The sequence below is a fragment of the Trifolium pratense genome, linkage group LG4 (assembly GCF_020283565.1).
Source record: "Trifolium pratense cultivar HEN17-A07 linkage group LG4, ARS_RC_1.1, whole genome shotgun sequence".
NCBI lineage: Eukaryota > Viridiplantae > Streptophyta > Magnoliopsida > Fabales > Fabaceae > Trifolium > Trifolium pratense.
Window position 1 is genome coordinate 52,474,483 of NC_060062.1, and position 16,502 is coordinate 52,490,984.

The 16,502-nt window shown below is 33.8% G+C and overlaps 2 protein-coding genes across 4 annotated transcripts; one reads left to right on the forward strand and one right to left on the reverse strand.

Moving 5' to 3' along the window:
* Positions 1-1,257: 1,257 nt before the first annotated feature.
* LOC123881411 (phosphatidylinositol/phosphatidylcholine transfer protein SFH13-like) lies at positions 1,258-6,322 on the forward strand. Its single transcript, XM_045930095.1, has 13 exons — positions 1,258-1,726; positions 1,833-1,932; positions 2,939-3,205; positions 3,393-3,470; positions 3,556-3,660; positions 3,850-3,899; positions 3,989-4,088; positions 4,203-4,298; positions 4,572-4,685; positions 4,807-4,960; positions 5,067-5,443; positions 5,538-5,612; positions 5,981-6,322. Exons 1-13 carry the CDS (start codon positions 1,452-1,454, stop codon positions 5,999-6,001), a joined length of 1,812 nt encoding a protein of 603 aa, XP_045786051.1. The 5' UTR covers positions 1,258-1,451; the 3' UTR covers positions 6,002-6,322.
* Positions 6,323-7,727: 1,405 nt separating this feature from the next.
* Positions 7,728-16,058, reverse strand: LOC123924604 (SUPPRESSOR OF ABI3-5). 3 transcript variants are annotated; one of them, XM_045977549.1, is made up of 16 exons: positions 15,890-16,057; positions 15,415-15,539; positions 15,161-15,201; positions 14,046-14,874; positions 13,890-13,961; positions 13,677-13,769; positions 13,518-13,597; positions 13,256-13,391; positions 12,966-13,053; positions 12,803-12,894; positions 12,625-12,693; positions 11,587-11,766; positions 10,539-10,710; positions 9,056-9,988; positions 8,402-8,580; positions 7,728-8,077 (listed from the first exon to the last, which is right to left on the reverse strand). In XM_045977549.1, the coding sequence occupies exons 2-16, from the start codon at positions 15,460-15,462 to the stop codon at positions 7,901-7,903; spliced, it is 3,189 nt and encodes a 1,062-aa protein (XP_045833505.1). In that variant the 5' UTR covers positions 15,463-15,539; positions 15,890-16,057; the 3' UTR covers positions 7,728-7,900. The 3 variants fall into 3 exon arrangements, with proteins under 3 accessions (XP_045833505.1, XP_045833504.1, XP_045833507.1); XM_045977548.1 differs by having other exon boundaries at positions 13,256-13,394; XM_045977551.1 differs by lacking the exon at positions 7,728-8,077 and having other exon boundaries at positions 8,442-8,634; positions 13,256-13,394; positions 15,890-16,058.
* Positions 16,059-16,502: the final 444 nt, after the last annotated feature.

Genomic DNA, 16,502 nt, shown 5'->3' on the forward strand with positions numbered 1-16,502 from the left:
TTCAATTAATAGTTTATTCATTATTAATTATGTGTAATAAATTCATTTGCTATAAGCTAATAATTTATACTTATCTACTACTTTTTTATCAAATAGAACATACTATAGCTATAGTATGTACCCAAAAAAAAAAAATATAGCTATAGTAGTGAGCATGATAAATTATAAGAGCATCTACAATGGAGCTACTCATTTTTTAGTACTTAAATGGATCCCACTGATACACATCACTAATTTTTTTTTTTTAATAATAGTACTTAATAAGCATTCAATCTCTCCAATCCAACACATCTTAAAAAATTCTAAATTGGTCATACCAATACCACATTTCACCAATAACTCTAATCATTGTAACTGGGCCCCACAAAAATCATATAGGTACTATTGCTTATTGTAGAACTAGTACCTATTAGGTACTCAATTCTGTTTTGCTCCAATAAGAGTACCTATTAGGTATACAATTCTTAAAAAATAGGTACTCACCATTGGAAATGGTCTAAATCTAACAAACTACTCCCTCCATCCCACAATGAGTGAGGCATGCTGTGCACTATTCAAAATAAATATTAGCATATAAGATGTTGTTGGATTCGTCTTGATGAGTATTTTCAAAATATTAACTTTTTATAATTTGTACTATTATACAATTAAAAATGTTAATTGTCAAAGTATTAACATACGTGAAACAGTCAACTAACTCACTTGTGGGATGAAAGGAGTAACTATTATTAGCTCAATTGATAATGAATTCCAAGAAGAAACATTCAAGAGAATTCAAGTTGAATTCTTAATTTAAAAGAAATAATTTTGAATTAGACTTTAATTATCTTCTGATCTATTTTCTAAGAAATCTCAGGGTCAGAGAAAGGTTATGATGCACGGGTACTTCATTTGAGGGAGAGTACCAGTACCGGATACGTATCAGTACCAGTACCGGGTACGTACTCTTACCTTAATTTATGTCCATACATATACATTAGTTTAATGTCGTATCACATACCGATACTGGTGGTATTGTACTCGCACCTCGACAACGTAGGAGAAAGGAACAAAACAAGGTCAGGTAAATAGAGAAAAATTAATTACTAGCTGCAACCACCATGGTTGAGTTGAGTCGACATAAGGGGGTCACCATTTATAGGATACATGATACATTAGATACACACAGACACTCGTTGACCGTACTTGTAGAGTAAGACAGATATCACGTGCCAATACATAAAATAAAACCTCAATGTTTTGTCTCCACCATCCTATGCCACATGATGCTTCTTCTTACTAAAACTTATTACTTATATAAATAAATAAATAAATAAAAACCAAACAACACCTTATTTTCTCTCTCACACACACAAACTCTTTTTCCCTTCTCTTCACTCTTCACTACAGTAACTGAGATCCACACAACACCAACATTGTTAACATTCATTCATTACCGACATTTTAATTCAATGTCTGGTATTGAAGAAGTTGTTGTTGTTGATATGGAGAACTCAGAAGAAGAAAGAATAAGAAGATCAAGAATTAGAAGATTAAAGAAAAAAGCTATAAATGCTTCATGTAGATTCACTCATTCACTTAAGAAAACAAGAGGGAATAGAAAAATTGATTATAGGTTTCCAATTGAAGATGTTAGAGATGAACAAGAGGAATCAGCTGTTTTTCAATTGCGTCATAGGTTGATTCATATGCCTCCTAATCATGATCATTATCATACATTGTTAAGGTATTGTTTGTTTGGTTTTTTTTTTATTTAGTATTTTGTTTGTTTGTTTGTTCAATGAGTGTTTTTTTTAAGAAGGTGGATTTGGTTTTTTGTTGTTATTTATTAGGTTTTTGAAAGCTAGGGATTTTAACATTGAGAAGACTATTCAGATGTGGGAAGAAATGGTTATTTGGAGAAAACAATATGGAACTGATACCATCCTTCAGGTAAGGTTTCTACTTTTTTACAATGATATTTCAATTTTAATCTACCTAAAAAGCTTCAATAGTAATTTTTTTCAAAGGGTATTTTAGTCACTGAAATTTTGAGGGCTAAAGTGCTTGTTTGGCCCTTGAGTAACTCTTGTTTATCATAGAAATTAGTAAAATTCATTTTTTTAAGTATATTATCTTAAATGGCATTTATAAGACATACATTCTCCATTTCTCTGTCTTTAAATATAAGCAAAAAATAAATTATTGGGCTAGAACCAATCGATCCCCGCAACTGCGATTGGAAGGAACCGAAACTAATTGATGCCAAAGTTGTCCCCTGAATTAGATTAGGAGATCTATGAGCTGGATACCGGTGATAAAAACAAAAACAAAAAAATTGTTAAGTTTGTTTTTAATGTTGATCTTTCATGAGAGGTAAAATAATTAGAGATATTTGTACCAGAAAAAACTAGGGATATTTTCATGAAAAAATTAAATCATGCAATTTGAAATTTTATGAAAGTCTTATAAAAAGTGACTAGAAGATTTATCAAGAGATTTTTCTTTCTATTTTTGTTTCTTGTACGGATTGATTATCTATTTATTGATTAGTAGTTGAACTTCAGACATTTAGTGTGAGATTTAACGACCTCATAAATGTTCTACAATTATTCAGTGAATTAACGACCTAATAAATGTTCTATAACCAATCAGTGTACTGCACTGTAGCACCTACCAGTTGTAAAATAAGGTAAGATAGAGAAATGTCTATGTTTTTATTTTTATTTTTATTTTTTTTATTTAAATTTTGAGTATAGTTGTATACACTTTATTTTTATTTTTTCTTTTCAAAAGTCAACACACTTTTTAAATAAAGGTGTAATTATATATAAGTTTAACTCAATGGCCATTAATTATTATTACTCATTAGCCCATAATCATACTACCATGTTTTCTGTGCTAGGATGCACTTGAGTTAACTGAATGTCTCTAATGGCATGATTATAAATTTTTGAAGGATTTTGACTTTGAAGAGCTAGAAGAAGTATTGCAGTATTACCCCCAAGGTTACCATGGAGTCGATAAGGAAGGTCACCCAGTTTACATCGAGAGGCTTGGGAAAGCTTATCCTAGCCGCTTAATGCGCATAACCACAATGGATCGATATTTAAAATACCATGTCCAGGAGTTCGAGAGGGCCCTGCATGAGAAATTTCCAGCGTGTTCTATCTCATCGAAGAGATGGATTTCTTCAACCACAACTATATTAGATGTACATGGCTTGGTATGTGGAATTTTTGGCTTATAGTTTGTGTATTGGTCTGTGATTGTTGATTATTTATGCATCATGCTTTAAGCATTGTATTAATCCTTTTATAGTCTGTTTTTATCAGTTTCAGGATCTCAATTGTTTTTAGTATTTTTTTTTCCTTGCTGAAATTTTAATCGGTATTTGATAATATGTAACATAGGGAATGAAGAATTTCTCGCCTACTGCTGCAAATCTGTTGGCTGCTATCACAAAAATTGATAACAGTTACTATCCTGAGGTTTTATTTTGTCCCTTTTCCTAAAGTAACTTTGTATTTTAGTCTTCTTCCTATATAAACAAACCTCGTCAACAAATATTTGCAGACATTACATCGAATGTATATCGTCAATGCTGGTCCCGGCTTTAGGAAGATGCTTTGGCCTGCTGCTCAGAAGTTCCTTGATGCGAAAACTATTGCAAAGATACAGGTGAAGGATATATAATATTACTTTTGGCTGCCTGCATTTCATACTCCCGCCGTAATAAGATATAGGCAAAGAAATTACATGTATCTGGTCCATATTTAAACCAGAGACATAACCTTTTTTGCTTATATTTTGTTACAGAGTGCTATTTGCATGTAGTCCTATTAATACATTACTTTCATGAAATTTCAGGTTCTTGAACCAAAGTCTTTATCTAAATTACATGATATCATTGACTCTAGGTATGCATCTATGCCTTCGTCAATCGTCATATTGCGTTATATTTCTATTCAGATATATGCTTAATGGTTTGTGAATGCATCTTATACAGTCAGTTGCCGGATTTTTTGGGTGGCTCATGTAAATGTCCAGGAGAAGGTGGATGTCTTAGGTCTAGCAAAGGTCCATGGAATGATCCTAGTATAATGAAGGTAATGTTGTTCTACTATCTTTTGGCAATATCCACAGCTTAGAATTAATTACAATGTTGAACTACAATGTTGAACTAGAGTATTGTGACACTAACTTAGGTATTCTGATTTCAGTTTGTTGGTAATGTGGAGGAAACATTTGTGAGACAAATCCTTAAAGTTTCCAATGAACAGCAGAAAATTGACCATTTTCAAACACACCTACAAAAGGTAAGATTGACTCTTCTTAATAATAGATGTTTTCGATTTTACAATTGATTGATTTAGATATTATAAAGATGGATTTTCCAATATATATAATTTACTAATTTGGCCTTGCCACGTTAGCATCATAACAGCCATCATGTGTACATTTTGAGACTTAAAAGGACTAATATGGGGGAAAAACTTATATTCGGGAAAAAGGATCAAACTTAAAGCACTGTAGGCGTAATTTTGCCAAATACAATTACATGCTTTTGACGCCATTTTCTCATCTCGCAGGAACGAAGCAGCGATATGCCAACAGCAGAATTTTGGTCAGAAATCACTGAATCTTGCTCGCCGATTAGACAAAGGAAACTTACTCTTCCTAGTTTAGCCTCTTCTCATGAAGAAGTGAGTTTTCAAACCTTTGAACCTGATTCATTTTAGAAGCCTTGTTATAACATACAATTTTCAGGTTATGTTTGTGTTTTGATCCTTCAACCATTTAAACGGCTGTTTGTTTTCTCTGCAGGTCAGGGTATCAGATAGCCATCACAGTTGTAATGATAATACTTCTACAGAAAAAATGCTCAAAAGTGATCAATTTCAATTTGCTCGGGAACGATCATTGCAAAACGGTGATACGGGGAACACTACTTCATTTACTTGTAGAGAAAATTCCAAAGGTACATATTCCTTATTTCATAACATTTTGATGTGGAACGCAGGTTGTATGTATGCATGTTTTGTAACATTTGAATGTGGAAGTTAATTCTCATGTTTTTCTTACAGGCACGTCAGTCAGAAATTGGTTCGGCTTAGTTAAGGAAAAAGTGGGGAGAACAAATTTCTTATCTGCGTCAAGCATGTTGATATATCTTTTTCAAAGATTAGATATATTCTTCCACAGTTTAAAATTAGAATTTTGGAGAACAAGTAACGATATTGTGGTGGAACATAACATCAGTAACCATACAGAAGATGTCGAAACACAGTCCAAAGAGGATCATATTCTTCCATGTATACAACAACGTCTTCAAAGATTAGAAAAAGCGTTTACGGAACTTAGCCATAGACCAGCTGATATACCTATTGAGAAGGAGAAAATGCTTATGAGCTCTTTGGATAGGATTAAATCTGTCGAGTTCGACCTTGAAAATACTAAGAGGGTTATTCTCTATACTTTCTTCAGTCATATACAACTACTTACTGATTGTTCTGTTCTGATGATATGATATTTAATTGTTTTATAATTTGATGCAGGTGCTACATGATACAGTGATGAAACAAGTTGAGATTACTCAGTTACTGGAGAATTTGAAGACATCAAAATATAAAGTAAGTTTCTTATTGAGAAAAATATTATATTCATATGTTATGTGCATTTAAACTTTATGAAAACTTGCTTTCATTTAATCTTCTTCATCTTAAGGAAAACTTGGTCTATGATAATAAGAGTTACCAAAAAATAAAACTTACTCCCTCCGATTTTGAATATAAGCCAAAAAAACAACTTTTTAGGTTTATTGAATAAAACATGTATCAGGATCATTTTATTGTCCAAATACATAGTTTATTCAATGAACCTAGAAAGTTGTTTTTTGCTTATATTCAAAATCGAAATTTGTTTATATGCAAGAATAGTATGTATAAAATACTATATATTTAAAAAATTTAGTGCTGACTTCATAACAACTATCTTGCAGCAAAGAAGAGTGTTCTGTTGAGGAAGAGTAATTGTTAATGTTAAATGCAAACTCAAGTATTGGACCCCTAAAAGGATGAGACTGAGGATTACACAGTTCAATTAATATGAGTTGCTGTCAATAGAGAGACAAGGGGATGAGACAGTCCTGTTTGTTTTATTGTACATACAGTGTAGCGTTTTTACCCCTTCAAAATGTTTTACCTCATTTTTCATAGTAAATGCAACATTTTCAGAATTCAGATACAGTTTGATAAGATGGTCTTCTATTTAGTTTTGGACAGTGCCGGGAGGAATCTGTTAATTTAACACAACAAAAACTAAATTACAATGTTTTTATGGATGGACTATATGTGAACTGAAGAGACCCTACACATTCACATTATGACAAAGAAAGAATCATTTTTTTGTCGACAAATATTAGTTCGATGGAAAGAAATGTTGAAATTGTTAGACCAGATATCATGATCGGAATTCGTACCTTAGTTCCTTCACGGTATGTGTGAGTTTTTAATAATTTGTCATTTCGTCTATTTTTAAAAAAAAAAAAATCATTTTTTACTCTACACCTTAGTCCTCCCACTCCAAAATTTTCAACTTTACTTAATCCAGGCAGTAACTTTTTTCGAGAATACAAGGATGAAATTGTTTTTCCCTAATATTTAAAAAATAATAATTTGGTTAACATTTAAATATTCTCGAAAACCTTTATAATAGTGAGGATAGTTTATAATTGTACATAAATTTATTCTCATATTTGAAAAACTTTTTTTCCCACATTTTCTTTTCCAAAAAATCTTTTATTCCTAAAATTTAATAAAGTTGTACCAAATGCAAAAATATATTTTTCTATTATTTTATTTTATTCCCAAAAATATAGTGCAAATATAACTCGAAACAAATACTCATTGTGTTACTTAAGTTTTCTAAAACTTTCAGAAAACACTAATTTTAGAATTTTAAAACGACTTGTCACTTTCTCCAAACAAAAAATGCATACTTAAAAACTATAAGAAAAACTCAATTTTCTGAAAGGGATAAATATCTGAAAGGGTGAACATATTGTGAAGAACGTGTAACCAGTAGCATAAGAAATAATATTTGTTAGAAAAAATTAACCCCAAATAAATCTCAATTACTTTAAAGAATTAGTGCGAAAGATACCATTGTTTACCAAAAAAATAAATTAATGAGGAAAGGTTGACATGATAATTTACATTTTAACTTTTGTATAAATTTAAAATTTTGGCAAACAGTTATAAAATAGACTAAAGGTAAAAGCCGTAATAAATTCTACAAATAGACCCTCAAAATTTATGATGTGTTCATAATATTTACACTAGATATATCGATTTTGATTTGTCTAAAATTGGAATGTCACTTTAGAGAATAGATTCAAGGGAAGGATAGAAAACAATGAAAAATAAATAGATCATGCTAAACAGTGCAATTGGGGAAATGGTTAAGGAAACAAAAATGAAAACAAAAAACAAAAGTTTTAAGTAAAAAATATTCTTTATTAAAATTTCAAGACATTGAATGCATTATTTTCAAGATTATATTACCATTTTCAAGATAATTATAAAAAAAAAAAAAAAAAATTGTTTCATTAACTAAACCATTGCCTAGGGGCACTGTATAGCATTTCCAAAAGGAATATCTACAAAAACAAGCATATCAACCAGTCGTTGCAAAACATGGATTAAATGGATATCCAATATATCTTCAGAGTTCAACCAAGGCAAAGATGATGAGAAATTCCAGCATAAATTAAAATCTTAACTAATTTCAAATTTCAAAAATGAAATTCGAAATTCAAGCCATGGCAAGCTAGTGTTTACAGTTATAAATGTCAGGAGACACCTAAACACTATTTTCAAAGCTAAAATCCTAGAATATGGGATCAAACCTCAATTGAGTCTTACATTTCGCGAAACCTGGCAAGTGCTTTTTTATGAATAAGCATCTTGTAGCTATCGTTGGCCTGCACCTCGAGGCTAGGGTCCAACTTTTTCTGCTGACTTCCGAGCCCTGCTCTATTTTCCATGGCTTGTGTCTGAACAGGCTCTATCATTCCACTTCCATCTTTTCCTAGTCCCTGTGCATCAATTTATCCATAATACAAGAAACAAGAATAATGTAGAAATGTTAGTATCATTGAGAAGATACATTGAGAGAACACCAAATGTCCGAGGTTATCCCATCCAAATTCTTGTGGTGCTTAATTGAAGAAAAAGGAAATTCTAGATCTAGGATTAAATCACTACTCTAGCACATCCTCAAAAATAGAAAATTTTAGAAGCTGAAGACGATTGCAAGTGTAAACAAAGGACTATATCTAACTCTCCACCAAACACCTCCAATAACTAATCATCATAATAAATATAAAAACTCATGTAATACAGAGGGAAGGAATTGATACCAAGCCTTCCTGCCAGCCCATGTTGCGAAGCATCCGATTACCAACATTCTTTTCATCAATCGCTTTATCTGCCGTAATCACCTCAAAAGTATCGAGGTTGACATCTCCAACCGTGCGTCCTCCACCAACTCCGGGAGGGAATGGCATTGTATCACCCCTTCTTGATGCAAAATCTCGAGCTTCAAGGACACAATTGGTAGAAAAAACGTTTTCTCAAAAGTCAATCTACATATCTGAGATAAAAATTTACCGGCAAACCTATTGGTATGCAAACTATTTAGAGCTTTCATCAACATGTAAAATTTGGGCTTCAGCAGAAAAAATAACTACTGTTATATTTTTCAAAAGTACATAAACCTACAACTATAGGAAACGACGGTGAGATATAATATAAACTACACACACAGAAAATTGTTTGATTTCCCTACCACGAAGATTTCTTCAATTTCCAACAAAAACTAAATCTTACTGAACACCTAATGCAAAACTAAAGCTTTCTCTATCCTCCAAGCCTTTTCATCACGCAACAGACAATTTTTTAAATATTAATAATTAATAACTGTGAAGCAGATATTTCCTATACACCTCAGCAATTATTTTCAAAATACTTGAACTCAAAAGCAATGAAACCCTATACAAATTAAGCAATCTTACTTGAATCCCCAATTTCAAGGTCAGCCAAATCACTGCCAACTGAAGATGACGAGCCATACAAACTTCTTCTCTCAGCTGCCCGATCCCTGTAGGTTGTTTGCGACTGTTCCTTATGTGTTGAAGCAGAAAGAGGCATTTCTGAAAACCTTCTTCTTCCGCTTCCAACAGACACAGATGGTGTATATGAACCCAGGGAAGAGACGTCTGTTTTGAAGGGAGTAGCAAATGATTGCGCCTCAACATTTGCTGAAGATGAAGCTGACGTAGATGGTGTGGCAGACGTAGAGCCAGAATAAGAAGTATCTGATTTAACAACCCCTCTTCCTGAGCCCCTTATAACCCCCATCAGAGTGCCCCCAAGGCTATTGCTGAAAGGCCGTGGCTGTGCCTGAGAGTCAATAGTGGCAGCCTGTGCAGTTGTGTGACTTCCCGGATTAGACGCATTAATTTCCCTGGATGGTGTGTCATTTTTTAACTTATTCTTTGCAGAATGTGCAGAAGAATATGGCCTATCGTCAGCAGAACCAGATAACTGATTGTCGTCCAGTGCCACTCGAGTAGCCTGTCCCTCATGACTTCTCTGTTTCCACATTGTCAGTACATTGTTCATTTTTTTCTTGTTTGCCAGAATACTGCTTTTTGAAGCAAGTTTTATCTCCTTTGATTTTTCTTTCTCTTTCTTCTCTGCAGCTAAAGCAGCAGCTGCAGCAGCCTGGACAGCATCTGCCAGTGAAGCTGGCTTCTCGTTTGAAGTAACAATAGTCGCTGGTGCAGAAATCACTACCTTTTTAGTGCTCAAACCATCAGATGACTTGGAAGGTTCAGACTCGTTATTAGATGATTTATTCTGATTTTGATCGGTGCATGGGATGTACTGCTGAGTATGGTGGTCATATGAATACCAAATCCCATTATTACCATCATAGTAAAGACCTAAATGTCACAAACAATTCGGAAAATCAAAAAATAGTAAGGGAAAGAGAGAATAAAATAACAATTTCACAAGTATATCAGTGTTCCAAGCATGCATGAAAAACAAAAAGGCTCAATCAAGACATGCAACCAAAAATTTGCAAAATTTTATGGAGAATAGTACTAGCATGTATAATGTGAGTGTGTGCACACACATACTGCACATAAAGAGAGTTCTGCAAAATTCTGCAGCCTCCTGCTTTATAACAGAACCCAAATACATGAAAAAATAAAAGGAGAAGGGGTGAATGCAGAAAAAGAAACAGCGTGAAAATTACTGGCATCCTAGATCAATTACTATAACTGAAGAATCAACATGCATGTTACGGGTACTCAACAAACTTACTTTCAAAGAAATCCAAATAAAGAACAGAAGTCTTATGAATCTAAAAGTCCATGGAATCACTTTCAAAGTACATGATAGTAGATAGAGATCCTAAAAGTGCTTTTGGAAACTTTAACAAGTTCCTCAAATATAAGCTTTTTGGATCAACTGAATCAAGAAACATACCAGTATTCCCATCATAATAAAACCCAGATGTAGCATCATAGTAATAACCAGATGCTTCATCCCAAACAAAGCCAGATTGTGGTGCACCAACATCAGTACTAGTCTGCTCTGGACCATTAGATTGTTTGTCATCTGGATTGTATTCTTTGGGAGCCCATCCGACAGAATCATACTGAAGATTGGAAAAAAGCACAAGATAGATATCACATATATGCCAACTTAACGATATATCAGAACTATAATTAAGTACATCACCTCCTTAAGAAGTACATAATAATGTGGCATATATAACGAGATCAGAAACAACTCTAGCGGGAATATCAAGAAAGAATATTGTATCACATATCTCTTTTATCCTCCCTCAAATAGAATAGTAAGAACGTATAACATTAAAGCTTTTGTATACAAATAACAAACTTGTTTGATCAAAACAATATAGTTTTTACAACAAAAAAAAATTAACTTAAAAAAGAACTGGCCTACAATAATGCCTTGCTTAATTTCCTGCTTTAAGAAATTGAAATAACCCTTCATTTTTCAAACTAATTTTAAGCCTTTCCTAACACATTTATTATGAAACAAATATTTCTTCCAAGTCTTTACAATGGCTTCCTCTGGTAAAATGTCCAGGTAGAGTCCCAGCTATTTTCCACCAGATTGCCTCTAGTTATTATAATTTATAACTTACTTTTGTTCATCAACCAAGTAACGAAGTTAGCACAAAATTACTTATCTACAGGAAACACAAGTGACAACATGGCTAACTTGTATGAAATGGTTTTATATTGACAGTACTCGACTGCAAGTCTTCAACAAACCATAATGTCTGTAACATAACATGAAATACAACACAATTTCATCAAATATGTTTTAAATTATTATAAAATATCTTATATTTTCATATTATTTTAGAGTAACTTAGTATCTCTTAGGATTAAATTTTATATTGCTATCAAACTACTATCAATAATATTCAAGCTTTTATTATTTCTCTCATCTTGTTATTAAAAATCCCACAACTTCAACAACAGAAAAAAGAATAAAACACCTGTTGGGCAAATGTTGCAGCCTCAATAGCTGCAGCTGCAAGACTGCTTGACTGTGAAGTTCCTGACGCTCCTGATCCAGGACCCAGTATGCTTTTTGCATATGCTACTCTTAGAATCTGACCATTCTTCTCAAGGGCAGTTCCATTTGTTAAGTCAAGAGCTTTGGTAGCATCTTCTACCTAAACATAAGTACATTGCCATGTTAAAACCGATTAAAAACCTTTTACAAAAAAGTGAAACAGGCGTCACTCCTGAAGGAGTTCAACTGGCAACACCAAGCACGAAAATAAATCTATTAGCAATTAGTAGATATAAACAAATATAAATTTCTGTTACGGTCCCTTGGTCTTGGATCGGTTGACACGGTCTTAGACGCGGGAGAACCTTTCTTTCGACTTATGGTGAAGACAGAAGTGGGCTCGTCCTAGACAGATTCTTATTCCAAATCTGAATGCCTTTAAATAGGCTTACAATATAAATCCTAATTAAACTAGGATAATAACAAACTTATCCTATATTTACTATTCATTTAAATTTAAAAGATAATAATCCTATTTAATAGAATAATTTTTTCTAACTCTAAATCTTATCCTAACAATACTGAACTAACTTATTAAAAATAAAAAAAATAATAAATCCTAATCAATGTAACTAATCCTAATCAACGGAATCCTAGGTTTTCGTCTGTCCCACAGTTGGATCCATATCAATTTCAAAGTATTATCTAAACAGAAAAATTGCAAGAATTCCTTCAAATACAGGTCATGTCAAATTTTCCATCGAATAGATCAATAATATCCACCCAAACTGAATGTATTCGCCCTTCAAACACTTTTACAATTAGTAAATTACAAATACACTAGTTAATATTAGAAACAAGATATTACCAAATGGTTTAAAACATGCCCTTCCTTTAACTAAACAATGGCATAAACTAGGAAAAATGCAAACGTTATGAACATCAGAAGAAAAAACTGAACGGAGAACAAAAGTATGCAATAGCAATTGCTCGAACATTAGGCATAAGAAGTACCTACCGAATAAAAATGTACAAATGCAAATCCCCTTGAAACATGAGTAAACTTGTCTCTCACAAGACGTAGATCCTGTAATTGATAATACCAACATTTCTAAGCACATAACTGGAAAACAAACAAGAACAACCCCCACTCCAAGTAAAAGGATAAATTAGTTTGCACAAATATTTAATTAAACCTTGATTGGAGCATGTTTAGAAAACTCATAACGGAGCATTTCCTCATCAGCATTTTCATCCAATCCACGAACAACCAATACATGAGTTGGACCTGATTACATGCAAACTTATTAATTGCAGAACATAAACAAACAATCTGTCAGATAAAGAAGTTATACTAACCTGCCTCCAGACCTTTCTTTCCTAAGGATGATGAATTTGATAATGAAATATCTGCTGCAGGAGCATCATCAGTGCGTGGTTCATTACACTGCACCAATGAGAAAAACAAAAATGGAACCAATTCATGTATATACACATGTACAGGGATACACTTACAAGTCAGTTGAAAAATGGCTTACTGCCCCAACCCAACTAATTTAGACATGATAATCCAAAGCAATAGGCATAAAGAAATACGGATTCAACATTATCAACCCAAATGTAAAATTGATGCAAGAAAGAATATGAACCTGATAGCAGGAAGTCCGTCTTGCAAAATTGATGTAGCTGCATATAGTGCACATCCAATCAGATGGTATTGTAATTCCCTTATGACTATGACCAGGTTTCAAAGCTCCATCTGGACCTGCACCTCCAGTTGGCTTACTACTGCAACAAAATATAGCACAGAATTGTAATATATACACTTGAAAGAACAGGTCTTAAAAGCATCGGAATATAACTAACCTAAAAATATATTTAGTTAACAACGCCCTAAAAATAAAAATTTACCTATATTCAAAGAAAAGCTTTCTACCATCCACAACAAGACCATCATCTCCTAGTTTGTCCATCATTCCTCGTGCCGCTCCCTAATCCATAATATTAATCTTAGTATAACATTCTTGAAACCAAAATGTACAATATTGGGAAATTAAAAAGGATTAATACCACAGAAGGAAAATCAATAAATGCAAATCCGCGAGAGATGCCAGAACTTCTCTCCTTTATAACACGAACATGACGAAGTGGACCCCATTCCGCCTAAACATAAATAGATGAATATGTCAGAAGACACTATCTAAATATGAAGGAGTAAATGAGATGCTTATAAATATAAAGGAGCAAATAGATGCGTAACAAAAGAAATTTAGTAGCACATACAAGGATTTGGTATAGATCTTCTTCAGTCGTCTTCTGTGAAAGACCTTTCACAACAACAGTTGCAGAAGGGGCCTATGGGAAAATAACTTTCACGTCATATTATCCAGCAGTGGTAAGATAATCACCTAAAAAGTAAAAGCACCATTCAACACATACCACAGAATAATGCTCTCGCTGATGTTTATCATCACGGTCCCTGCGTCTTTCACTTCTATCATATCGATTATCAGCATAGCTGTCTTCCCGATAACTTCGACTATGGCTTCGACCTCGAGGAGACCTAGATTTTGGATGATCATCATATCCACGAGATTGGGAACGGGAACGAGAGTGAGAATGCGAACAGGAGTGGGACCGGGATCGAGAATGGGATCGTGAACGTGATCGTGAACGCTCATGTTTCCTATGCGGACTTGGATCCTTTTCCCGACTAAGACATCTCTTGTCTCGTTCTCGATCGCGTGATTCACGGCGCCTCCAACTACTATCTCTTCTGCTATCTTTTTCATAATCAGAATCATAACTATGGCGACAATGATCATAATCCCTGTCATGGCTATCCTCCCTCCGATGATGCGAAACACGGGACTTGTGGCCATAATCATCGTATTCATAATCGTCGCGGTCATGCCCTGCGAACCTTGCAGGTTTTTCATATCCTCGATCACCGTAGTTTTCAATGTTTGTATAACCATCTCGAAACTTATCATACTCCGGGTACATGTCAATCTCCCGATCCCTGAAACCATCCATTTGATTGTATGGTTCATGATAAGGCCTTTGAAAACGTCTAGATTCCCTTTCAAGTGGATGATCTTCATCATAGCCCCTCCGTTTGGATTGACTCCATTGGCCAACAGCAGGTCCTGGTGGCAAATAGGCTTCCCTTTCCAAAACATCACGGTGGAAATTATTTCTCTGGTATACAGCATCCCTTGGATATCTTTCATCTATAAACCTTCTTTCATCATAAGCGCCGCCGACCCTGCCAAAAAATGGGTAAAGTGGGAGGAAAGAAAAAACTGACAGTGTGCATCAAAATGAATATCTTGCCCTCATAATTCTAAAACAAACATCATGCAGAAAACAAAGTTGTATCTTAATTGTCCAATCATACATGAGTCAAGAGATCTGTATCACCCCACCTAACTAGAAAACGTCTCTGAGCAGAAAATGTAATATAAATACTAAAGGACACAGTTTTTTACCCATGGGTTATTTATTACCATAGGGATGATGATAAGTAAGCAACAAGCAGCAGTTGCACTCACCGAAAATTTGGCTCGTGGACCGCACCATAACCCTCAAGAGCCTGTGGATTCAAGACAATAAGTTATGTCAGCAACAAATAATGAATGATGAGAGGAGTTTAGGCAAATGGAGTCCTTATCCTCACTGCCCCCACAGCTAGCTTTTCTTTCATAATTCTCTAAGGATGAATTGAGCCCTAATAGTTTCTTTGAATAATGTTCATCCCCACATCAGATAGGTGAATTTTATTTACTAAGGAGGAAACCACAATTACGCTGTTATTATCCCAGCCTTGATGCAGTGCATAGCGACCAGGATCCATTTCTTTGCCCAGCAATAGCCCCCGGTAGCTCTAGATTCAGAATTCTGAAGCAAAATTGGTCTCAAAACCTTTCTCCCCTGTAATATATTCACACAAACAGATAGAGTTATCTACCATAAACCAACAACCAATAACTCCCACGACTTTTCGACTTTCTTGGTCTCCGAATTCGAATGTAATCCTCAAATACTACAACAACATACATACCGTCTTCCAAATCCTCCCTTTACAACACAACAAATCATTAGCTCTATAGCTAATTTCGCAAATTAACGTAAAATTCATTGATCAATCATTCATTCATTCATCTATGATAAATCAAAAAACGATCTTAACCAGAAAATTAAAATCCTAACAAGCAAATAGAAATTTGAATCAGCATGTGAAATTCCCGTGAAAAGAAAAGGATAAGAGTTAGGGAATTTACCGATGAATATGGAGATTGTGATGTGTGTGTCTGATATCGCGATTGAGAGATCTAGGGTTTTGGTCTCTCGCAAACAGAAACGACGAAGAGAGCGTCGTATTGTGAGAGAGAGAATTGAACTGGAACGATATAAGGATGAATGTTATGTTGAAAATTTAGTTAGAAAACTCTTTTGATGACGAGATGAAATATATTTATATTTAAAATTTAAGAATTGGACAAAACTTTATATGTATTGTTTTAGGTACGTTTTTTCCTATTCGTCTCATAAAAAATAGTTTTTATAAAAAAAATTAAAAATAAAATAAATTATTTTTTAAATAAAAATAATTATCTCCTTATATCTAGCACCGTAGAACAATATGATAGTGTACATAAGTTTGGAAGTATGTAATTAATTGTATTTAATTAAGGGTTTTGCTGACCAGTGTCTTCGGGCACTAGTTAAGGAACTAAAAGAGGAGATAAAAGAGAAGTTATGGTGCGTTTGATCTGCTAAAAAATAGGGGACTGGACAAGTTTTGTTGTACCCTAGTTGATTTGAAACTCTCAAACTGATTATGGACTGGACAAATTAGGCAGCAAGGGACAGGACAAACACATGATTTTTTGT

Bases quoted from the DNA above. Each gene is read 5' to 3' on its own strand.
- LOC123924604 (XM_045977548.1), bottom strand. From the start codon at position 15,462: ATGGATCCTGGTCGCTATGCACTGCATCAAGGCTGGGATAATAACAGC. The intron at 15,202-15,414 runs GTAATTGTGGTT...TTGAATCCACAG, and splicing joins AAGGCTGGGATAATAACAGC to GCTCTTGAGGGTTATGGTGC. The intron at 11,767-12,624 runs GTAGGTACTTCT...ACTTATGTTTAG, and splicing joins CATTTGTACATTTTTATTCG to GTAGAAGATGCTACCAAAGC.
- LOC123881411 (XM_045930095.1), top strand. From the start codon at position 1,452: ATGTCTGGTATTGAAGAAGTTGTTGTTGTTGATATGGAGAACTCAGAA. The intron at 1,933-2,938 runs GTAAGGTTTCTA...AAATTTTTGAAG, and splicing joins GAACTGATACCATCCTTCAG to GATTTTGACTTTGAAGAGCT. The intron at 4,961-5,066 runs GTACATATTCCT...TTTTTCTTACAG, and splicing joins TTGTAGAGAAAATTCCAAAG to GCACGTCAGTCAGAAATTGG.